This window comes from Topomyia yanbarensis, chromosome 2, assembly GCF_030247195.1.
Source record: "Topomyia yanbarensis strain Yona2022 chromosome 2, ASM3024719v1, whole genome shotgun sequence".
In the NCBI taxonomy this organism is placed as follows: Eukaryota; Metazoa; Arthropoda; class Insecta; order Diptera; family Culicidae; genus Topomyia; species Topomyia yanbarensis.
In genome coordinates this window covers 96504692-96530761 of record NC_080671.1, presented here as the reverse complement: position 1 = coordinate 96530761, position 26070 = coordinate 96504692, and the positions used below count along the sequence as shown (strand labels likewise).

Below are 26070 nucleotides of genomic sequence, written 5' to 3'. Positions count from 1 at the left end.
CATACCAAAGCTAAAAATAGTTACGCGTCCAAGCACTGCACCTTGGGAATAGAAGAAGATACCGACAGACAAGAGCCTGTTCACGAACGTGAAACAAGGTGCGAATCGGGCTGAATTACGACTACTATTCAAAAAGTTGAAGAGTATGAAATACCGAATCCACCAGTACATCTACACAGATGGATCGAAGACTGAGGACAGGTGTGGGTATAGCGGAATCAGGAATCAAAATATATTGGCTCAAATGGCACGTTCCCCGTACATAGTCGGGGATTTGTGCCTTTGGGTATAGCGTAGTTTCAGGGGCCTGGTAATCAAAAAAAGGATACACCACATGCGTAGCATATTCACCGCCGAAAGTCTGGCAGTGAAGGATGGGTGGTTAACCAGCAGCAGGTTGGAGCTGACGTCATATGTACTGACTCCATGAGCGTACTATCATCTTTAGAAATGCGAAAAACAACCAGCAGGTGGAAGGACGAAGTTGGCGTGCTGTATGCGCGGGCAAGGAAAAAAGGTACTGAGGTGATCGTATGCTGGGTCCCAAGTCACATCGGTATAAAAGCCGCTCGAATGGACTACGATTTCGTTGACACTAAGGAATTCAAAACCGCTTTAAAGAACCGCATATATTGGAGGTGACAACGTAGCTGGGAACAAGAGAAGCACAACAAACTACGTGAAATTAAAAATACCGGTAAACCTTTTACACAGGCAATAGGAGAAAACCGACAAGAGTGTGAAACTATCCAGATTACGAATAGGTCACACAGCTCTTACACATGGCTATTTGCTCGAGAAAACCGAAGCACCCCGATGCCAATTCTGCGACGACATTTTATCAGTGAAACATATCATCGTTAACTGTGCTGCACTTAACGAAGAGCGAATGCGAACAGGACTAATGGCGAACATGCGAGAAGCCCTGGCAGACGACCAGGAAAGAGGGAAAATAATAATTCAGTTCTTCAAAGAAATTAATCTGTTTGACAAAATTTGATATCAACATAGTGAATTTGCAATGTACCTACTAATTTTCGACGGACCCAAATGACTATAGTTACAAAGGTGGTCCTGAGCCCACGCTGCCAATTTCGACGAGTTAGGTAAGAGTAAACAACGGTCCTGGGCTTCTTCCGAACACTACAATTATTGGAGAAATCTACAAATGTGCCGTGAAACAAAGGCGTCTCTAGAACAACCGTGCCAAGTGCATTCGTAAAATCTCCTACCTTATACAAAACTTCACTGCGGCATGCTGACCAGGGCTTGAACCGGCCACTGTAAATCACATGGTAACTATTCAGAGCGCTGAGTCATTTTCATGCAATTTTTGTTAATCCGACATCGGAACCTCATATCATCTGATATGCAACTGCCCAGCAGTAGCGCAATTGCGATTTTGAGTTTTGTGCTGTCCTTACATAGCCGACTGAAACTCAAAGACGTACTAATGTTTCTAATTCAATGCGGTAAAGAGCTTTAGGCTCTCTCGCAGGCGATTTGAACTACTTGTGAGTTTAACTTACATGCTGTTTGTTTCTGTGCTGCTATTTTTCCCACCCTTCTAATTCTACTTCCTCCCTTCTCTTTCTTCATTCTTTCCGATCCGGGCAATGGCAAGAAGACACGGCAAGGCACAAATGCCCGACTACATACGGGCAACGTGTTATTTGAGCCAATATATTCTGATTCCCGATTCCTGTGTATATACACGTATGACAGTAAACTTTTGGACAGTTTTAATATTTAGTTGGAATTTTCATTTTTTCTGAGAAAGGTAGAAACTAGGAATCAATGGATCTTTCGGATGGAATGATACAATAGTCCTTATATTTTCGACATTCGTATGTATTTCCAACTACTAGCATCAATCTGCCTTACCGCAATCAGTTTCTTCAATAGAAGGAAGTATAATATTTACAAAAAGTTTAGCTAATTGTGTTAGTTTTTTTCTTCTCAAGGCTGCACTGTTAGTCTGGGCTATTTGCTGCCGCTTCGGTATCATAACCACAAACGCAGAAAACTCTCCCGGAAAAGAAAACTACCTTAATATCACGCTTACATTGATAATGAGCTTTGGTTTTCTTGGTTCTATCAATACATTTAAAAAACAAAACTATACAAGGCCTGTCCGCGGGCAACATTACTCGACGTACACGTTGACAGTGTGCAATTCCGGTGTTCAGCTGACCTCGTGCAAGACTTAAACGCTAGGGCACTAGAAAACAATTGAATAAAATTACTATTTTACAAAAATAGTTTGTTTAGGTATTTTTTTTTCTCAGAACCGGAGGCTAACCCCCATAAATAGTTTGCCGACCGTGGAGCGAATCCACCGGCCTTAACGGTGCGAAGGAATTAGGTTGGTTCACAGTCTTGTTCAAAGGCTATCTACTCCTTTTTGGGGGACGTAGTTGGCTTATCTTGCATTTGGCAGGGAAAATCCCGTCGGGGTTTGGTACTGGAATGGCGAAAGCTGGACGAGATGGAACGATTGGGGCTGGGACTCAAGCTGCAACATCGATCCCGGGTTGGACGGTGCGGTTAGGGCAAAAGCTTGCGGCATCGCCTGCTGGGATATATCGTAACTGAATTGGGCGGAAGCCGCTGACGGTGGCGTTACAATCACTTCCTGCTGGGTAGTACTGGAGCCGTAGTGATCACTATGGCTGTATTGGTTCTCATTGCTTGCGGATTGTGTCTGATAGTCGTTTTGCTGCGGGAACATCGAGGGCCCGTATTTGGGTTGTTGGTGGTATTGCATTAGCTGTTGGGTGAAGTAGTTGGTACTTTCTTGACTGTTGTAATGTTGTTGGTCTTGTTGTTGTTGTTGATGATGCTGCTGTGCTTGTTGTTGCTGCTGATGTTGTTGTTCTTGCTGTTGTTGTGCACTAGCATGGGCAGACGAATGCGGATGATTGTAGATCGTTGTGTGTGAATAATGAGCCCCATTTTGTTGTAATTGGTGGTTTTCTGAGCTTGTGCTGGAACCATAAGAACCAGATTGATTGTCTTGGGTTTCCTCAGTCACTGGTGCCGATTGCTGTTGACCCGACTGTTGCTGCCTGTAGTCCTCGGTTGTCTTTTTGGTTTTCTTCGGCTTAGTCTTTTTGTAGGTTGTCTTGGTGGTTCTCCTATATCCTTCCTCGCCGTTGTAGTATTCATCGCCATAGTGTTTCACTTCATGTTGCTGTGATTCGAATGGATGTAGCCTTGTGTTGGAGTATCCCGCGTCTTTTTCGAACTGGAATTGGTATGAAGAAGACTTAACAGGTACTGGATATGGAATCTTTTTCTCTATCGGTACATAAACCTTCACAGGTACAGGTACCTTTTTCTCTACCTCAACTTTAACTGGGACAGGGACTTTTCTTTCAACTTCATAGGGTACCTTTACTTCCACTGGATAGGGAACCTTCTTCTCAACAGGATAGGGCACCGGTTTTGGAACTTCGTACGGTACCTTCACCTCATAGGGTACATGAACGTGCTTATACACCGGGTAGGGCTTGGGAACGTGAACTATTTTCTCTACGATCTTCTCTACTGGGTAGGGTTTGTCAACGTGGACAATTTTCTCCACAGGATAGGGAACCTTGACCTCTACTGGGTAAGGCTTAGCAATGTGAACTGGTTTTTCAACGATCTTCTCAACTGGATAGGGTTTGGGCACATGGACGATCTTCTCGACAATTTTTTCTACCGGGTACGGCTTAGGCACGTGGATAATTTTTTCTACCGGAACATGCACAACTTTTTCCACGATTTTTTCCACCGGATACGGTTTGGGCACGTGAACAATTTTCTCAATCGGCACCTGTACCACCTTCTCTACTGGATATGGCTCCTTCTTCACTACCGTTTTCACGTGGTTGTGATGGTGATGATGATGGTGATGCTTAATCTTGATCTTCTCTTTCACGATGTTGTGCTCCGGGATTTCGTAGTGCTGACTTTCGCCAACGGCGACATCCGGCGCATCGGAAGTTGAAGAAGCTGCCAGATCTTCAGCCTTATCCGAGCGGGTGGTCAGTTCGGGAGTTTTTCGAGTTTGCGTTTCAGCCCCGTCGCTATCCGTGTTTGGCTTTTTGCTAGATTTCTTACTCTTCCCCGGTTTCCCAAGGAAGATGTGAATCTTTTTGCCGTGGTGTCGTTTCTCTACCTTGCGCACGGTAGCTGTCGGCCATTGTCGGTCCTCCGCCGGAGTCTGTTCCAGGTGCCCATCGCGGCCGGCGTGGTTGTGCTCGGATGCCGTTTGTTTGTCGGACTCCAGTGCCAGTGCAGCCGTGCATACCGCGGCCAGGGTAGCGGCTAGTATCTGCAATGGGAATGTCAAACAAATATTAGTGTATTATTATGCTTCATTCACACGGGCATTTGCACCAACGTACAGTTATGTCACTCGGGTCAAAGATCAAAAACTCTGAAGCTTTCGGGATTATGAAACTTGGCATTTCTAGTATAGTAAATTAAATCCTAGCCTATATGATTTGATAAAAACATCAATTAACTGCAAACAGATTTCAGACATAGAGTGGTATTAAAATATATTATTTCATTTTCATTAGGATTTGTTTTATTGTTTATGTTCCAAATCAACAGTTCTTTCTGATATAGAAAGGTAACGCAATTGCTCCAAAATTCGTCCTTTTAACCAAGGCCTGGATGGCCGAGTCTCACATACCATTCGACTCAGTTCTACAAGATCGGAAAACGAGTTTTTTCTTTTTTTATAATAAAAAGTCTCAAATTTCTGGCCCGTAGTGTACACTATGTGGAACTCACAGCTCGCTTTCGTGCCTAACTACTAAATACACTCCTTGCTCTTTTTTCGCTCTTTTCTGCTTTCGTCGCACCTCTTTCTTCTACTTTATCTCGGAGCCTCACTTGGTCCATGAAATGGCTCGACTTTTGAGCTTCGATTGAACTCTCGACTCTTCTCTTACTTCGTATTTACATCTATTATGTTGCCATTTAGCTCTCGTTTCAGTGAGCTGTTTAGATGCTGATCCCATCAACCATTCAGCTCGTGTTTCCGCAACTCATTCAGCTCCTAACCTATCTACTCAGACAGTCCTCGGTGATGAACTCACCGACTGACTCCGACTGAGAGTTGCCCGACGGATGAATTTCTCCCGATACCGATACCCGCTTCCTTGAGCTATTTGCTCTCAGCTTAATCGAGATCTACTCGGATATTATCCGGCGGTGAACCACCCTACTCCGAATTCCCTAGCAATGGAATTTCTCTCGGAAGCGGTGTCTGTTTCCTGGGCCAATTAGCTCCCATTTTTGCCATGATACAGTCGGATAGTCCGCAGCGGTGAATCTACACTACTGTGAATTCCTCGGCATTAGATTACTCCCGATACCGATGTTCGTTTCCATGAGCCGTTTAGCTCCCCGCTTCATCCCGATCTACTCGATCTATTCCCCTGGATATAGCCTGCTCAACGGGCCAGTCAGAAGGTGCTGAGGTATCTCCATCGATTCTGGGTGAAGCGTTCCTTCCGGTTCACTGGCGCTCCAACGACCCACTGCTAGTTATTTGACGCGATATTCTCGCCCTAATTCTCGGCGGTGGATCTAGCTTACTCACAAGCTACCTGGTAGGGTGTCAATGTCAGTCAGACGATTCCCGCAAAGCCTGCTGTCCGGTTCCCTGGCACCTGACGATCCGAACCAGGTACTACATCGCGTACTACTCAACTGGTCCCCGGCAGTGGACCTAGTCTGCACCGGCGGAGCGTTCCGATTTGTGGTTTCCCGGCAGCTTTCTAGCCGACGGCACTGCTTTGTTGGTTCCTTCGCCACTTTCTCTGCAGTTCGGAGAGTATATTCATAACCACTCTGTTGACAGCATCCCAGATATGCTCGTTGTGGCGTATCTCTTCGGCGCTATTATCAATTGTCACATCAGGCATACCCCTTCGAACTTAGGGCATTCGAAGACCACGTGTTCCGGTGTCTCTTGCACGTTCACGTACTTCGGGCAAATGGATGAGGAAACCTGATCAGAGCGTCATACCGGAAAGCTATCAAATTTTATATTATGTTGATATTTATTACTAGCTGTGTTATCTTTATGATATCCCGATCAACAATGCAAGCAAACTTATATCAAGATTATATGTTCTGGTGATATCGTTGGATTATTAATATGATAGTAATGGGGATGCCAACGGTACCGATAAACTACATTTTTTTCGGTATATTTACATTTGCACAAGCAGTACAGCCCGCTACAGCGACGCATCACTACAGCTCTTGCCAGAACAGTAGCCAAACCGAGTACATTTTCCCGTACAGCAGTAGAATACATTTTTGCTTTGCTGCTGTACTCCGACTGCTCGGTGAGAGGGTGGCGTAGTAAAGTTTGTTCTCTCGCTTTGTACATTTTTCTCTGCATAGTCAAAGGGAGAGGCCCGCACACGAAAGCGTTGATGCCGGCCGTGGCGTAAATGAGCCGTATTCATTGTCTTAATTTTTGAATAAAAATATTAAAAAGATTGAAAATATTAAAAAATGTAAAATAAGGAAAGAGAAGCTGTACCGCTCGCGTCTGGTGGCTGTACTGGGGACAGTAGTTTTTTGCCATGTTACTGCTTTGCACACAGGCAGCCATACAGCGCTGGGCGTCCTGCACTAGCGAATGACAGCAGTATCGAGAGAGAAATGAGAATGTAGGCAGAAAAATTACAGCCGCAGAAAAGGTAGGCATTTTGCATCCTTGCTCATACCACGAAGATGTTACAGTAAGTTATATATTCTTTTACAATTATCTTTGAACGCTAACGGGAAACTTTAAATGATCGTTACATTACATAAATGACCGTCTATTTACTAATACACAAAAGTCTCTTTTTATGCGTAGTTACCCGATCAGAACATCATAACAGAAAGCTATCAAATTTATATCTCATGTTGATATTTATTACTCTCTGTGTTATCATTATGATATACCGATCAGGAATGCAAGAAAACTTATATCAAGATTATATCTTCTGGTGCTATCATTGAATTAATAATATGATATTTATGTATGCATACAACGATGATGTTACAGTAAGTTATATATTCTTTCACAATTATCTTTGAACACTAACGGTTACATAAATGACAGTCTATTTGCTTATACACTGAAGTCTCTTTTTATCCGTCGTCATTCACCTTTTAAAGCGAATTTTCGAAGATTTTGATTTTTGATTTGCGCTTTCCACATGGATTTTCAAAATTCCGCGTATTGAGTATAAATAGTTTTAGATGCAAGTGGTCGGAGAACGTGTCAGTAATGTGTTTGATTGACTTACTTGGTTGCAGTTGGATTAAGAGATGACAGGTTTTTTTGAACACTCCAAACTTATCCAGTTTGTGGGTTTCTAGTTTGCGCGTTTTTTTAAATTTCTAAACTATCGTGACTTTTTGATTTAATCCTCCGCATAAAAAGTGGTTGAGTTTACTTGAGTAATATATCTTTTCATTCCCCGTAAGATGAGTTTGATATTTAATGGTTGCACTAACAAGTGATTTGAATGCGTTTTAGATAATTCTTGAAATATCTAAAAACTTCAATGCAAAATTTTTGTTAATTTCCTCCTTAAAATTTAATCAAATTTGGAAGAGAATGCGTAACAGAAAAAAACATGAAATATTCAAGAATTCGTCCCATCGAAGAAGCATCAACAATTTCTCGAATTTTCTCATATATCTGTTATATTTGCAACTTCCGTGAATGATTTGCATTTCTAACAATTTATTAGGTGCGAGATAATTATACGGGTTTGTTTAGTTTTCCCCATATCAAAAATGCCAATAACAAATCCCCAAAAGAGACTTATTTTGAAACCTCAAAACTCATTTGTTGCTTTGAATCTATGCGGAATCCTAAATAAGATTTGTCGTATTCTCCGTAAAGTATTGTACGTAAAATATCCGCTTAATGTTACCATGTCGCATCGACATTATTTCTAAAAACCATGTAAAACACGTTAACGTACAAGAGAAGCGCCAAAGCGCACTATTTAGAATCTAAAAATAGCCCCTCTTTCCTAATCTAAAAAAAAAATATAAAGCTATTCAGTCTATCATCATATAGGCTGCTGTATTAGTGAGTAAAACTGAATAAAAACAAAGCGTATGACACCAGGAAAACAAGCAGCACTTAGGCTTGGGCAAAGTTCAATGTGTGCGTTCTGGAAACGTCTTATACATCTACAATCGTTTTGCCCTTGACGGATGCGTGGAATATTATGCAAACATTAAACATCAGTCGAAAACAACGTCGTTGGTTCATACAGGAAACTTTCCCATCAAACTCGGAATACCCAGGTTCAAAGCGGCAATATCGACAAATAATAATCTGCGTGTCATATAGTCACTATAAAAATCAGCTAGCAAGTATGCAATCATTTGGCAATGCTATAAAAGCTTTTTGCTCCCAAGCAAAAAGCGCCCTAATGTATGCTTTATTTTTCTCGTATTCTATTTTTAGACGTGCACGCTAAAATCGTTGATATTATACAATAAGTAATACCCTATGTTGGGTTTAATTATGCTATCTCAAGTTGTTATGATCGTGTTATATTGCTATCACCGTTTGTTATAAATGTGATATTCGTAGAGAATTTTTTGTTAGAATTTTTGTTATTTTAACACCTAACGGTTTCTACTTTATAACAAAATTTGATAGGATTTTTTTCGTAACAAAATATCTGCATGAGTTATAATTGTGTTATTTCCTTCTGATCGGGTATTCCGCTTTTATAAGCGGATTTTCGAAGTTTTGGTTCATTGTATCTACAAAAGTATAGAAGACTTTTCAAATAGTTGAGCCAAATATGGGGGCGTAATTTATTTAATGAGCTAGTAGCTACGGCATGTGGGGTATGTGTTATTAAGGTTTTTATTATAGAACCCTCGACATTTTATGCTTTTTATAAAAGAATATGGGATTCCAAAAAATATAACAAGACCACATATTATTTTTCGAAAAATAGAAAAAAAAAATGATGAAAAATGGCGTTTTCCGTTTGGCTTTAATGCTTTAGGATCGCGTTTAACGAGCATTTGATTATTTCTTTTACACTAAATTATAAAAATAACGACAACTTTGTTAATGACACTAAATCTCTAATTATTTTTTGAATAATTAATACTCCGTAATTACCTCTAGGAAGCTTATTTGCCAAAATTAATGTAACAGAAGAAGCACTGTATTCTGTTGTAAAACTTTTCCGAAAATACAAAGTCTCCAAAATTGACTATTTCGGAATTATGTGATCTAAATTGTAAAGGCAAACAGAGATGAACAGCAGCACTTCATTGTCATTCATAATCGTCGACAGGTTATCAGTGGTAATCTTACGTGGTTTCTCTTTTGTCGGTTCTCTCGGTAAAGAGGCACTTGTCTGTCTTTACCAGGAGACATGTTGGTAGACTTGAGTAGTTCGTAGTTTTGCTGCCCAAGCTTGAACTCTGCCAACAGAAGACAAAAGGTTAGCCTGTAGGATTTTAAACCTGTTTCCAATGTCCCTACCATTTCTAGCTTTCCGATCTGTATATTACACATCCTGGCTCTCACTTGAGTGCTATGGCTCTAAATTTTCATAATTTTCCTTGCCCAGTAATCTCTAGCTAATTGAATGTCGTTAAAAAGTAAAACTAAAGATCAGATTTTCATTTGCACTCTCCTGACTCTTCTGCATTTTTTGTACCTTAAGGTACCTAACTTGGTAATGAGACTTTGTATGCAAAATTGGAATACGTCATTCAATTCAGCATTCAAATATACGCCATAGTTTGCAACTAACTCGACATACTTTTTTATATTTACGTATTTTTCAATCCAGCCAGGTGGTTATTAATATACTAAATAATTTTAAAAAATCGTCAAATGCGATTCTTGATGTTCTAGACACAACCGGAAAACGTAATTTTTCACCATTTTCTTTCTATTTTCTGAAAAACAAATTGTGAATTAAGCCCAACTGAATTGTTTTATTTTGTAGAACTGTGTTATTTTGTATGAATATACAACAAAATTACGCCCCCATATTCGGCTCAACTATTTGAAATGTCTTCTATCCATTAAAAATTTTCAAGATACCTAGTTTTGAAGAAAATCTATTGAAAAACACCAAAAATTGCACTTTTTACTAAGTATTAATTGCTCTTATATTCCAAAAATTGTTTAAACTAACTCGCTACACTTCTCCATTTAGATCTCTAGAAAAATAAAAAAATGCTGAAAAAACCTAAGACAATTCAGGAGCACTTCAACAGGCATAAACTTGAAATTTTATCAAAAACCCCATTTTTCAAAAAATCCAATGTCGCCATTAGTAGAAAGCATTTTAGCAAATTCACTCCGACGAAGAAAGTGGTCCTAATAAAAATCATTTAAGAAGTGAGACCGATGACTTTTTTAGCATGATGTCATATGGATTAGTATAGCAAATAGACAGAATATGGTAAATGTGGTCCAGGGTTGTGAAACTCGAATAAGATCTTCCTTTCGATCCCATTATTTTATGCTTTTACGTTATTATATTTACCCACGCGTGCAGTCTATAATCTAGTATGGCGTCATTTTCAGAAAAAAATGCCATTAAAAACATTTCTCAGACCCCGTAATGTGGAAACACCTTACTACTAACCTAACGGAAAATAACAGGGAAGAAATACTTGTTTATTGAATTCGAAAAGAATTCAAAATAGTCCAAATTTAGTTTGTTCCTCACGAAAATACCCACATACGCAACACTCTCCTATCACACCAGTCCCGTAAGTACCATAAATAGCATTCTCAGACAAAAAACTTATCCTATCGTGATTGTTAACACTTAGAAACTGAAATTAAAACGAATAAAGTCAAATATTTAGACAGTTTTACTACTTTACCCTAACACCAGGAATATTCCGTGTACTCAAACCCCTGTAACGCTGGCAACAGATGCTTGCAGTTGACCAAACCAGTTGCGTTTGATTTATTATCAAATTCCGCAACTTTTATTTATTTATTTTATTTATTTGTACTGGTCTTCGATTTTTTCGTACAGACAGTTCCTTAATTAATAATAATTCTATGTTTAAAGGTAGTCTTAGTAATGTTAAAATCATACTTGTTATACTTTTTGATATATAAATTATGATAGGAATACCGCGGCTACTAATTAAGTAACTCTGGGGGACACTTTTTGCCCATTGTGCATTGCACAGTGGTTTTTTCGTCAAAAACGTGCGAAGAATTATTCACGTGAAAACGGTAAAGTGTACAGCAATGATGTCTTCTGGGATGTTTTATGGTGATCCAAGACCATTATTTTGATGATATAGGTATAGTGATTAATCCCCCTTGAAGTGTGATATTTGCTTCAATTTTTTTTTCAAAGTGTGAGAAACAAGATGGATTCTTTAGAAATGTCAGAGAACTTGTTTTTGCGAACATGTTTACTAAAGACAAAAAATCTCTATATTACATTCGAAGTTATTGACCGTTGTTTGTGAATGACCTCTTAAAAGCTTTTATTCAACATAACTTCTTAAATATTGTAGATATAGCTTCAGTATGTTTCGAAAACTTGTTTGTCTTATCAAGATATCCCTATCCTCCCAGAAGAGATCATAGGTCAATCTCTTGCGATTTAGAAGTTTAGGTAAGGTAAAATTAGCAAAAGTTTTAAGTTTTAGTTTTTTTTTCCTTTTTTATTTCGACTATGTTAGTCACATTTTCTTTTTTACGTTTTAACGACATTCAATTAGCTAGAGATTACTGGGTAGGGAAAGTTATGAAACTTAGAGCCATAGTACTCAAGTGAGAGCAAGGATGTGAAGTAAACAGATCGGAAAACTAGAAGTGGCAGGGTCATTAGAACAGGCTTAATATCGTGCGGGCTTAATTTTTGCCTTCTGATAATGAGGGTCGAGCTTAGGCAGAATAACTACGAATCACCCGAGTTCACTATCATGTGTCCTTGATAAAGGTAGACATATCTATCTTTACCGTGACAACCGGTTGTCACGGTAAAGATAGATACGTCTACCTTTATCAAGGACACATGATAGTGAACTCGGGTGATTCGTAGTTATTCTGCCTAAGCTCGACCCTCATTATCAGAAGGCAAAAATTAAGCCCGCACGATATTAAGCCTGTTCTAATGACCCTGCCACTTCTAGTTTTCCGATCTGTTTACTTCACATCCTTGCTCTCACTTGAGTACTATGGCTCTAAGTTTAAAGTTTTAGTTTTAGGTAAAATTAGCAAAAGTTTTAAAATCAATAACTTTTGAACGGTCAGTCAGCTCTAATTGAATGGTTGGCGTCCAAAAGGGTCTAACCCACATTTTGCATTTTTACAGGAAAAAAAATCTGCATTTCCAATTAACATTGTTTTTATGGTAAAAATACGTCATTTTATTAGTAGTTCATGTTGTCTAGAAAAAATAAGATTAGTACATGTACTACTTTTCAATTCACGAGCATTTTCGTAATTCGAGGGGGTAATCCTGGGGGTACCTAGCGTCCAAAAAAAGATAACCCACAATTCACACGTCCTTTCTTTATCTTTCGTTTTAGAGTTATGGTGTCTTTGGCAAAGTTGTTGTGTGACATCTAGCGCTTTTTTGGTTCATTTCATATTAGTTCGAAATTCAGTCGCTAGGGCGGTGATGTTATCAACTTTTCAATGGAACGCATTTTTGAAAGCATGAATTGTAAGTAAATGTTTTAACTAAAACCTTCTCTAACTCGATACATACAGAACCTACAAAGTTTGCATGTTTAGAAGACATGTTTAAAATGATAGGACCTACAACTTTTTCGAAGACACCACATTTCTATCTAGCTTTATTAAAAAGTTGATAATAGCGCCCTAGCGACTGAATTCCGAAGTAGTATGATTTAACTGTAGGAATGATAATTGAAAGGATAGTTACAAAAACATAATTTTGGTTGTCATCCGAATGTAATGAGCTATAACTTCTTAGCTATATCTTTTCAGCAAAGATATTCGTGAAAGTAATCTCCACAACTTTTCCAAAGTCGTTAGATCATTTCCATTTCCAGAAAAAAATCAGTTGAAAAATCTCACTTATAAGATGAATAATCACGAAAATCATAGCAGCAAATGACAAATCATGTTTTTTTTTAATGAGTAGTCCGAATACACTATTGATGTAAACACAGCCGTCTCTCCGTTAATGGGGGTAAGGGTTTCACCGTAAAAAAATCAGTTTTTTTGTCAAATATTTTTAGAAAGCTGGGTCAAACGAATTGATCGAAACTTTTGTACATTATATTACATCATTTCAATTTTTTATTGCAAAAATATCTAATTAATTTTTTCATGCAAAAATATCTACAAGCTACTTGATGATGAAGCTTTTGTGGAACGTCTCTTGAAAAACACGATTTGCGGTGTTAACTGCCATTCAAAAACTACTTGACCGATTTATTTCAAACTTTGCATACACATTCTATGTAAAAAATGCCTAACTCCTACGCTGAGTTTTTAAAATAATTTTTCAATTAAGGGGTTTTTTAACTAATTTTTTTTTGTTTCAATTATAGAGGTTTTAACCTTATGGTCATTCGCCTCTTCGGGTTAGAAAAGTCTCTTATGAAAAATTTCTTACCCTATGTGCGGGGTCGGGACTCGAACTCAGGTACGCTGCGTAAAAGGCAATCGGTTTACCAACTACGCCAAGCCCACCCCAACTAATAAAATTGCGGAATCGCTGTTTTTCAAGAAAAAGTAAAAAGTCCCCTTAATTGAAAAATTGTCCCAAAAACTCAACGTAGGGGTTAGGTATTTTTACGTAGAAAGTGTATGCAAAATTTGAAATAAATCGGTCAAGTAGTTTTTGAATGGCAGATAACACCGCAAATCGTGTTTTTCCAGAGACGTTCCACAAAAAGCTTCGTCACCAAGTCGCTAGTTGATATTTTTGCATTTAAAATTTACAGAATTTTTTGAAATGATGTAGTATAATATACAAAAGTTTCGATCAACTCGCTTCACCCATCTTTCTGAAATTTTTTTGAAAAAAGCTGATTTTTTTTACGCTGGAACCCAGATGCCAGTATTCGGTAAACTGTACTCACGGGCACGTTTGCGTCTCAAAAGTGATCTACCGTAAACTTTTTTCCACGATGACCAGGTGTTCGTAAAACCGTACAACACGTTCGCGGAGTGCTAGCTGTTTCGACGCCATCTTCGATTGAACTGATAGCATTTGAGCGAAAAGAAACATGCCACCCATTTGTAGGATGTCCAGAGAGAAATTCTCTTGGAGAGAAAAAAAAATACGCTCTTTACTTTAGTTACAGAAAGGTATTGAAATCATTCTTATTTTTCAATGAACACCCGTTATGTTTCAAAGAAACTTATATTCTATAACCGCTAGATGGCATTCAAAAAATACTTGAGAAAATAAATTTTAACATTTTTGTTTTGAAAAAATCATATGAAAAAAATTATTTATAAATCTTGGAAAATATACAATAAAAAAGTTGCCAAGGGTGTTTTCGTAATAAATATTGAAAAAATAGGCCCCACAAAAATTTTAATCACCCACGAAGCGGCAGTTGAAAATTTGTTTGTGACTAGTATTTAAAAACGAAAACAATTTGTTTGGTCAAGATAAATTCACTTATACTTTATAGATTTATAGATGACTCAAAAATTATCAATCAAACTAGGAACTATTGCACATGAATTTGCACATGTTTTTCTCTTTGTGGTTATAAAGTTCAAGGTCTCTACTAGTCAGTAACAACATATCAGCTGCAGCCATCTGCCGATTCGAGGATTATTAAAAATTTCGCGGGACATGTTTTTTCAATATTTATGATGAAACACCCTTCAAATGATATAATAAAATTTATCGCTCTTTGGAACCTTTTTTTATTATTGTGCATTTTTGAAGATTTAGGAATAAAACATTCCTTCCAGAGATTTTTTCATAACAAATGTTAAATTTATTAAACGCTTTTACCGTTGTCTTCCGTTTTTATTTCCACTATGATGAACAAAATGCAAAAATGCACTTTACTGTTACAGATACGTATTTCGGCTACGACTTGCAGACTTCATCAGTGTATTGTATCATTTATTCCACTAAGTCGCTCAAAAACAGTGCTTTTGTTAATATGTTAAATTCATTTTCTCGAGTTTTTTAAATGTCATGTAATGTCCATGACCGCAAACCAGTCCCATCAAGATAGGAAATCCCATACAAAACGGGACAAAAATGCGATCATGGGCAGTGTACTACCATCTACGTTGGTTATAGAGTATAGCGTCTTTGATATGTCTGTTAATAATATTAAAACAAACAACTCTCGACAAACATATGATTACGGCATAAAAGCCAACTGTTGAAATTATCTTTGAATGCAAATTCCGGACAAGCCGTTACTGGCTGAACAGAGTTCACAGTAGTTTATTAAAGAGAAAACTATTCTTTTTTGTTTACTACCAACATCTGTGGCTGGCAAGTAACGGTTTGTCCGGAATTTCCACTGAAAGTGAATTTTGACAGTTGGCTGTAATCATGTGTTTGTCGAGAACTTTACTGAAGATTTTTTTATAGGACGCCTCTGTCAAAAGATAGAATTGATCTAGATCTGTTTCTAGTTATCTAGATCAAAACAATAGTTGTCGAAATAATTCTCATTTCCATGCAAGATATTTTGCTGAAACCATTAATCCTCCAGGGCGTAGAAGTTTTGAGCGTCGAAAGTAGCATTCTATCCCACTGTGCATCGGAAGCGGCAGCCTCTCACAAGGAAACCTGTGATCCACTCGTTTGCGCGGTTCACTGAAACGTAAGCGCTATGCCTAGTTTAAGCCCGACTGAGCGGTAGCATCCAACCGTCGTCGAGAAAAGATAGGTGACAACATTTTTGCTGTGCTATCACCTGACTCGTCCTCAAAATTTCTTATATCTTTGCGTTTAGGATGAATCATAAATGAACTAACCTGTAAAACACCTATTCTGAAGAGCGCGATATCGGTACGCCCTAACAAAGCTCAGCATTATGATATCAAAAGCAAGTAAATGATGTTACTGACGACAAGTATTTTATTAATGGCAATCGCCTATACACTCCCGCCTATAAAGTAGAGATCGATGGCGCGATCACCGACTAGTTTTAAATGCAATTTAAAAGCCGCTTTTGACAAAATATACGGCTCTATTACTGTACAGTTATTAAAATTCTTTTTTACTGCTGTGGTGCATTCAAATGCTGCTTACTAACAAGACGTTTTTGAATAGATATTTGATGAGACTCATTGAAAAGGCTACATTTTTTCTCTTTGAGAGTCTCCAAATACAAGACCTAAGAAAACCGACTGGTTTTAGTGATTCTAGATCAAACGAGGAGTTTCGGGCACTTCCAGGAACACCAAAATTATCAAGTGGCTCAAAATTTTAACCGCAGAATCAACTTAGCACAGGATTGCGTGAGCTTAGGTTGGGGACCGGCCACTTTGTGTTGTTGCGGAACTACTTCTGATACCGATTAGACTTAAATTCTCACGGTATGACATGGAGTTGTCTTCTCAATTTTTTATATTTCGATTACCTAGAAGTTTGATTTTTGAGGTCATTCGCCTCTTTTTTCGAGTTAAAACAATCTCTGAGAAATCTTTAACCCTATGTGCGGGGATGGGAATTGAACTCAGGTGAGATGCGTACGAGGCAATCGATTTATCAAGTCCGCCATGCCCACCTCCTGCCACGATCTTTACTATAGCTAGTCTGTTCCATTTATGTTTCTATGAAATTGCCCAAGCAACACTTGCAACATGTAATGGCCGCGGTTTGTTGCATAACAATTAACTTTCGCTGGTGCGCTTTTTTGGTTGCTAAATCAGTTGAATAACGTACATTTTTTTTCAACTAATTATGTTGCAGAAACTTCTAGTCAACAAACGGTGCTGCTCGGGTGAGAAAACGAACGATAAAGTTTGCAATAACTTTCGCTATCTTTCCAATTTGAAGCAATTTATTTTGAAATTTTCGCGTCGCAAAACTCAAACACGTGCGTTATTAATTGTTGTATACACTTTAAATTTAAGATTAATTGTTGTATACACTTTAATTTTTTTACCATTTATTGTGCATAAATCGGAATAGGACAGTGGTCTTCTGGAGCCCTTCGTGAAATCTCAGTTTTGCGCCCTATTGGTTTGTACATTGGTTTCCGTTTTTAGTTCGACTTGCGAACAATAATTTTGTATGTACCTGGAGGTGGCACATTGATTTTTGCTTATTGTATGTCGTATTCCAGTGAAGTACACACCTAGAAAAAATAGTGTAAATTTACGTCTCCTGACCCTGACATATACGAGCATCAAAAATGACTAGTTTTACGTTTGATTTTAATTTTACATGACGTTTAATTTCGTAAATCATGTAATTTTACTCCACATACGGCGTTTGTTCTGAATGGTAGGAAGTGTAATTTTATGTCATCGCGCATGTAAAGTATATGTTTCATGTAAAATTAAATGGAACACGGCAATGTTCCGTCATTTCGTAAATTACGGTTTGTTGAATTGTGTCATGTTTGCAATTGCGTCAACGATAAAATTCAGATTTTTTTGGTGTGTAGTGTAAGATTTTCGTGCCCCTGGGGTTAGTACCGTTACTGGGGTTGATCCGGCCAATTGCACGCTGCGGCCCTAATCACGGTATGTATACGTATAGTTTACATAATCATCCAAATATCTCAAATCAAGAAAGACTTGCAAGCTTCCGAGATTTAGAATGCTACTCAGACCAATTTCACGAATTTCCAGAAAGTTTAAAAAGAATTTATACGAAACTCAGAGAACTCCTTTCTAGAATAATTTTACGATTTTATGGATAGGCCAGCGTACTTCATATTAACGTAAACTGCCGTTCCACCCATGTATATAAGGAATCCCATTATTTTTTTCCTATTCACTAATATATTTAATGGCAGGGGAGAGTGAAAATATAAGAACCACTTCTATAGGTGAACCACTAACGATATTATATCACATTCTAGCGATTTTTGTGCACATCTAACCTAACCTCATGCGCATTTAAGATGCCGTCAAACGTTTGTTGTCGTTTTCAAAAATAATCAAGGTTTTTTCTCTTATTATTCCTTATTTCCGGATTGTATCTTAGTTGGAAATCTATGGTTCAAATAGTTTCATTGAAACCTAAAATAACTCTCAACGTCGAGTTTAAGAGGACTTGTATATGTCCGATTCCACTTTGGGCATTTGAACTACTATCAGAACTGAATATAATTTTATCATAATAACATAACAGTGACATAGCGGATCAAACATCATTAGTTGGAGAGATCACAAATATGAGTCATTAGCACTGTATGAAAGCATGCATGCACGAGACATTCCACGTGCGTTCCTTAGATATTATTGTATGCATTGAAGACGAATACCACACTCAACATCGATAGGTTTTCCAATAGTTTGCAGTTGATTAACAGAAACCATATCAATGAAACCTTTTCATTTTTGTCATAATCCGTTCGATCACTTTGGATTGATTTGCAGCAACTCAATCGCAACCGTAACAACGAAGTTTAATCGCACAGAATAGTATATGAGGAAATAAAATATATCCAATCCGATTATATATTAAAAGCGTATTATAACTATAAACGAAATGTTCAACAGCCTTTCACTGAAAATGATGTTTGTTTCGAATCCCGTTGGTAATCCTGTACAACTGCTTCACGTTAACACACAGTCAAGTAAGACTTGAGAGTTCCAATGTCGAAAAGGAAATAAGTAAAATTGATCACTGCTTAGAGTCCATCTCTTATTTATTGTAACAGATCAGTAGAAACACTGCTGATTTACTACTAACGATTGAACCATAATTACGATGTACTGTCCACATAACACTTTAAGTTCACTCATCAATTGTTCCAAAGTTTTTCTTCACTGTAAATGTCCTTTTAACCACAATTTTTTAATTGTCGTTCTATTCTCAACTGTTCTCACTAGTAGTATCACTTTCAATGCATAAAATGTCCTTGTTTGTCTCAGCTGTTGCAACGTCCCATTCTTGTATCCCATAGAACAACATACACGAAAAACCTCTGCTTACCGTAAACTTCATTGCGATACTCCTATAGATGGTTTGAGAGAAGAAAGTTTACTGGTTATGATTTTCCGAGTACCTCGTCTATTTATATATTAATTAAACAATTGAAGCGAGGCGGGCGGAAGCCTGCCAATTACCGCCACCTACCAAAGCGCCTTTCAGCGGTGGCCGTCGATGGGTGCGGGCGGGTTTTTCCAGCTGAAGATTCACACCGTAATGCGATTGTATTTGTGTCATCTTTCAAATGCTTTTGGTAATATTTGTGTAACGATAAGCCAATGCATAGTAAACTAGGCAGGTAAAAGGTTTTCTTGCTAATGATGCTCACCGTGGCGTACTTTCGTTTTTCCTGCACTAAGCTGCCTTGCGCTGACTGCTTTTCCGGCTAAACCACGCGGGGAAATGAAATGGAAACATGCGGATAACAGCGATCGACAGCCGTGGCAGCCTTAGGGCCCTTCGTGATCGGCTTGGTTTCGTTGGTATAAACAAACGGTTCCAACTAGCTGCTAATAAGTGGTGCATTTTGGATTACGTTGTTTTATTTTTCTTTTCACTCATGCTACCATGCAAGCGTGATGCGCAGGCATGCCACCCGCAACGGGTGAAACGGGGCGCACGGCACGCTTATGAGCATCATTCATCATTATATCGAGGAAAACCAACGGGCAAGTGCAAGTACAACGCAAGGCGTCATTTTCCGATTATTATCGCAATCAGCGGGGCGACCTAGGGATGTTGAATTTGTGTTGCAAGCTTTACTGAATCAGGTGCAGGTCGAACCATACACATATAATGCTTATGATAGCGATTTACTCACTTCATTGGTCCTGGAACATGGTGGAGCTACGGCTCATACAAAGATCGCTTCGATCGATCTTGCTATGTCTCGTTTTGGTCCAGTCAGTGGGTCACCAAGATCAACAACGATCTAACACCGTCCGTCTATTTTTATGGGAGTATGTTAAGTCGGTGGCCTTGACTAACAAGCCCGACACTGCAAACGCTTTGGAAGCCAACATCGCGTTATCGGCGAAGCACAATTTGACTGAGAGAACTGTCAAAAATTGGACCGATCAAATGGCGTACAACGAATTCAGGATTTTGATTCAGAAAGAGTTTTAAAAATGTAATATGTAATTTTGAATAGTTTTGATTACTTGAAAGGACCAAACAGCCACAGAAAAGTGAATGATGTTACGATTACTCTCTAGATCAATTCTGGAGCAATTATCTGTAAAATAAACTTCTGGTACTAACATAACAGTCTCATATGCGAAATTATCATGTTGAGAAAATGTGCCCATAAGATTTTTGTTTTGTACCCGTGTGAGTTGCTATTTTTTATTTTGATTATAGAGGTTTTAACCGTAGGGTCATTCGCCTCTATGTGTGGGGCTGGGAATCGAACTCAGGTGAGCTGCGTACAAGGCAATCGATTTACCAACTACGCTATGCCCGTCCCCTCTTATTTACAACTACACTATGCCAACATTATAACAGATAAATATTGTCTGCAGCTTTCATCCAAAATGCATAAGGGACTGGTATGTGAGTACTTTTCGTATGGGACTGACATTAGTTGGTGTTTTTTGTACATTTAAAAAAAATCAATGATTTTTAGTACGTTATTCGATAGTCCAATAAAAATGAGACCCAACTCTGAGGTTAATTCAAAACCGATGAAAATGCACATGGGACTAATATGCGGGTAGCACTGCTAAAAATTCAAATATAAACTGCGTTGGTCGCCCACATAAATTTTATTTGGAATGTACTACTAAACGAGTTTCTATGTGACAAGCTATTATAATTTCTTTGTATGCCACTCTATAAACTGTTTTTTTTTTGAATTTTTTAACGGATTTCTTTCAATAATAAGAAGAAAAAAAAGACACGTAGCGTCTTCGGCGAAGTTTTTTGAAATGATATTTTCTAAAACTTTGCCGAAGACACCCATACTGAAAATAAGCGAAAAAAAATGACGACTTGTGGGAATGGAATCTTGTAACTTATCTCTTAACCGAGATCTCATAATTGTCAAATTACATCAATATAAAATAAAATAATTGCCATAAGTCTTGTTTATTGTAACATATTTAAAATCTGCCAAAAGTCGAATGTAGCTGACGATATTCTTTATCCAGTGCTATCATTACCTCTTTTTTATGTTTTGCGGCTTAGTCCAGTTTGACTTAACACCGACCAATTGTGAGCTTTTTTGGAGAAATGTTCCAAAATGTGGATTAAAGTAATTTTTCGAATGGAAAACAAAGTTTGAATAGGTTGATTGTCTATTAAACATAAACTTATTCACCAAAAACATGCATACATTTCAACATTTGCTGAAAATATATTTTTTGAGATTGCGCAGGGTTGAGATAAAAACGCTGAACAGGATTGGAGTTAATAAAAATTTCAATATATTAGCGCATTTACCCAAAATTCCACGTGGCCTTTCCCGATCGAAAGGAACAGCCGCGCTTCCTGAAACACCGCGCTTAGCCGATCTGTTATAACATCGCAAATTTTCATATCGAAAGACTGAATAAGAACACAAGCTGTTACAAAAATCAGCTCTGCGTTATGTAACGATTTATGCAGCTTGAATAATTACCAGATGCAAGTGGTGCCAATTTCACCACATTCAGTGAAATTCAAAAATTGTTTTTAGGATACAGAAATGATAAAATTGGTTTAATTAGCCATTACTTATCAATTAAATTCTGTTTTAAAAATTGTTCTTGCGTTTCAATGAAAATGGCAGGCTTAATACTACCGAAAATAGCAAATAGCAAAATACACCAAAAACTTAGTGGCAACCTTAGAGCGGTCTTTAGTAAGCAGTTGGTGCGGCGTGTACGTTTCGGTGAATGAATATTTCAACCTATTAATGGTGTATTTTTGAGAGCTGAATTTAATGGCCTAATAAAATTTTGTGTACTAGGTATTAGAACTCGTTGTCAAGTTGTGAGCTTGAATAGTCAAGAAAAGTAAGACAAATGCCCGAAAACTTTTTTACGGTCACGGTCACTTTCATTTGGAACTGTGAAATTTCGATGTTAAGTATCATAGAAGAAATTTACAACGTAAGATAGCACATCCTCTGATGAAAATTTGGTGGGTTTTCCTTCTAGAAGTAATTATAGAGAATTTATTCTTCAAGAAAATTTAGCTCATGACTTAATGCCTTCAGCAAAGTTTTCGAAAATGCTATTTTAAACTACTTTGTTGAAGATTTGAATACTTGATTTATTCAGAGTATCGAAATATAATAAACTATACGCAAAAGAAAACATTTTAAACAAATTATTCTGACATACTGTATTTGATAAATCTCTTCTGTGTTCTGGTTTACAAACAATAAAACTCACATTGCATTCAAGGTATGAGTCTCTGAAGCTTACAAAAACAGTTATATTGAAGAGAACTTGCTTAATTTTTCCCTAAATATGGTCGATATACTGCATTCAAGTAGCTTTCATATTTTCAACAAAATAGTTTAAAATTATATTATCAACAACTTCGCTGAAGGCACCAAGATACTTACCATTTTTCAAGAGCTAATTTTCCACAATTTCTTCTAGAAGAATTAATAACTAGAATTTGTATAACAAAAGATGCGCTGTTTTATGTTGGAAAACTTCTTCGAAGTTGTTAATCCTTCAAAGTTGATGATTTGGAAATTATGTGATCTTGTCTGTTGAGAAAGTTTTCGAAAATATGTTCCACTTTAGGAGTTTACATTCTTTGGCTTTATTGGCATATTGTACAAGAAAATAATCTACAGAGGTTTGAACATTATTGATTCTCTTTGTATGTAGACTGGAATGTCATCTGTTAGACTACTCTTTTTTTTCTGAATTTTCAATAATTGATGACACTCTTATTATATTTTAGCATCTACGGTTTATAACATAAAAGGTGATAATATTATTTTTATTTCATATACATTATTAGCTATTAACAAAATGCTTTATTTTACACGCACCTACAAGTATATAGAACAGATTGAGTTTATCATTTGCGGTTAATGGAAAAGTTAAAAATAAATACCAATTTTAAAATTAAACTGCCAAAGAACAACAATTTCGGCTCAAAAAATAAATCTACAGTTTGTATAAGGTATTTTCAACAAAAATGTTCGAAATTTAATATTATACAACTTTGCAGAAGTCCTCAACCGTCTAAAAAATAGAAATTGTTGAATTATATTATGAATATTTTTCCAAGGACACCTAGGTTCTATAATATCTAAGGCCTCAAAAAGATATTGTCCCACTTTTATGAATTTATTATTTTTTTTATTATAGAGGTTTTAACCTTAGAGTCGTTCGCTTCTTTGCGGGTAAGAGAAATCTCGTTTGAAAAAATCTCTAACTCTATGTGCGGGGTTGGGAATCGAACCCAGCTGCGCTGCGTACAAGGCAATCGACTGACCAACTACACTTGGCCCGTCCCCGTTTAATGAATTTGTAAATCTAATCCTATTAGTTAAGCTAAAGTTGAATTCCTGGACTAAAAAAAATCAAATTTTGTTAAATTGTTGAGGTCTTTAGCAAAGCTGTCAAATATCGTATTTGGAACAATTTTGTTAAAAATATCATATACATACTGTAGATCTATGTTTTGAGCCGAAATCGTTGTTCTTTGGCAGTTCAACTTCAAAATTGGTATTTTTTTATCTTTTCCGTATTGTAGCCGTAATTGATCAACTCAATATGTTCTACAATGAGTACCACTATATCCTGTTCCTGTGTAATATTACGTTTATTCTTGGAATAATATAGTATCGGAATAGCCAAAGTTTGGCTGCCCGAAACTGCCCAGAAAATCTTTGATTAAAATAGGGCACATTTATAGAAAAAAAAGTTTTAGAAGTGAAAATATTGATTTAACGTTATAGATTCTCTCTGCAAAAAGTTGTATTTTAGTGATACCTGCAAGTTAAATGCACATTAAATTAAACAATTAAGGTTTTAGCATGGAAAAATCGATAAACTGATTTTTTGTCATGTTTACAAAAACAAAAATTTCGCCTCAAAAATGAGGACTGGAATGGTATCTTAAACGAAGTTATTTAAAAACATAATACAACTTTGCCGAAGACATCTATCCTCAAAAAATTTCCTTGGAATTTTTTTTCTCGGGTATTCTACTTTAGCCTAATCAAAAATATTTTATTTAAATAGTTGCACAATAATATTGCGAACATGATCTACGGAGAAATACTGCCTCTAAAATGACATCTACGGCCTCAAATTGATTTTCTCCAACCTTTTTTGGATTGGTCTTACTGTGTGCCTCACCTGGAATCACCGAACCGAGCTTGACACCCGACCGGGTAGCTCGTGAGCAAGCTGGATTCACCGCCGTGGACTAGAGCGAGTAGATCGCGAAGAATAGGGGAGCTATATGACTCACGCATAGGTATCGGGAGAAATCCGAGGCTATCCGAATATATCGTGCCAAAGCTGGGAGTTAAATTTCTCACGGAACCGGAGCTAAATTGCTTATGGAATCAAGGGCTAAATTGCTCACTAAAATGAAAATAAAATACCGCTGGAGAATATCAGAGTACTGTTCGAGGATAAATGGCTGAAAAGCGCAGATCTAAATCAAAGTGAATGACGATAATGACGAAATGCAAGGGAAGAATCGGGGGGTAAATGGCGCACAGTTCGAGTAATTCCACGAGTTAGGCGACGCTCCAAGTTAACTACGGAAAACTCGCGAACAAAGAAAAGTTGTGTGATGAAATCAAACTGAGCCTCCTCACGAAGTTATACTTTGATGTAATTCCGTGGGGGAAAAGAGCAGAACAAGAGTAGGGAGTATTTTTAATGGTTAGGCACACTATAGGCAAGGTTTTTGTAAAATTTTCAACCTTGCTATAAATATACCTTCCGCAAATTCAGTGTATGCATTATTTATAGCAGTCAAACATTGAAAGTAGCGGGTTAACCACTACTTGGGTTCTGATTGCCTGGCGAACCCTTCTTGTCAGGGCGGCCTAGGTGCTTTTACAGGAAATTCGGATTTTCGTATGTAAACAGCCAAAAAGGGAAAAACAAATAAACTAAATTTTACCGTGTGTATTATCCTCCAGCTCTCTACTGATGGTTGTTTCTTGAGCCCGCTGCTGCTGACGATGGCGGGAAGGCGACGGATTATTCCGACCGGCCGAGACTCCAACAGCCGTGCTCTCCTGCTGGTATCGTTGGCTGCGGTCCTTGTCGTTTAGCTGGGAAGGTGAGTCTGGCTCCTAAAGACGCTGGCGAATTATTGCCGGGTCCACTCACTCCCCGTGAAAGGTCCAGGTAGGCATTGCAGTGACCTGCTCCAGGGGAACCTTTGTCCGCGCTTCTCCATTGCGATTAACTGTGGAGGAGAGTTAGGCTCGTTCAACTGATCCTCCACAGTGAGAACGGTACTGGTGTCACTTGGGTCCTTTTTATTTAGCTGGGGAAGCGAGCGGCTCCTTGGCAATCTGCTTCGATCTTCTGTCGCACACACGCACTTAACGTTTGTTACGATGGCCGGAAACTGTCCCGAAAAAAAGTAATAAAATTCTGGAAGTCTGGTTATTAGCGTGGTCCGTCACTGTCTGACTTTTTCGATGACCGCCTTTCGCACCAAAACAACCAACACGAAAAAAACGTACCGCCGCATGGCTGTCATCGCCCTTACAACGAAGCTACACGCTTATCCTCAGCTACTCATTGCAACTAAAACGCTTTTACTCAAAAATGAGTACAATTTGTTTGAAAGTTCAATATGATGTCTGATCGAAGTAGGTCATCTCCATCCGACATCGGTACTACATCATTCCCAATAGCCTCACTTACTTTTACTCATTTTTGACAAGGTTTTTTCACAAATGAGTAGATTTGACGCGTTTCTGACAAAACCCGTACCTGTCAAAAATGAGTAAAAGTAAGTGAGGCTATTG

At 37.8% G+C, this 26070-nt stretch overlaps 1 protein-coding gene across 1 annotated transcript; it reads right to left on the bottom strand.

The window, feature by feature from the left end:
• Window positions 1–1964: 1964 nt before the first annotated feature.
• Window positions 1965–19162, bottom strand: LOC131678893 (zinc finger protein 512B-like). The gene is made up of 2 exons (XM_058959316.1): window positions 19122–19162; window positions 1965–4321 (listed from the first exon to the last, which is right to left on the bottom strand). The coding sequence occupies exons 1-2, from the start codon at window positions 19131–19133 to the stop codon at window positions 2423–2425; spliced, it is 1911 nt and encodes a 636-aa protein (XP_058815299.1). The 5' UTR covers window positions 19134–19162; the 3' UTR covers window positions 1965–2422.
• Between the last annotated feature and the right edge of the window lie 6908 nt (window positions 19163–26070).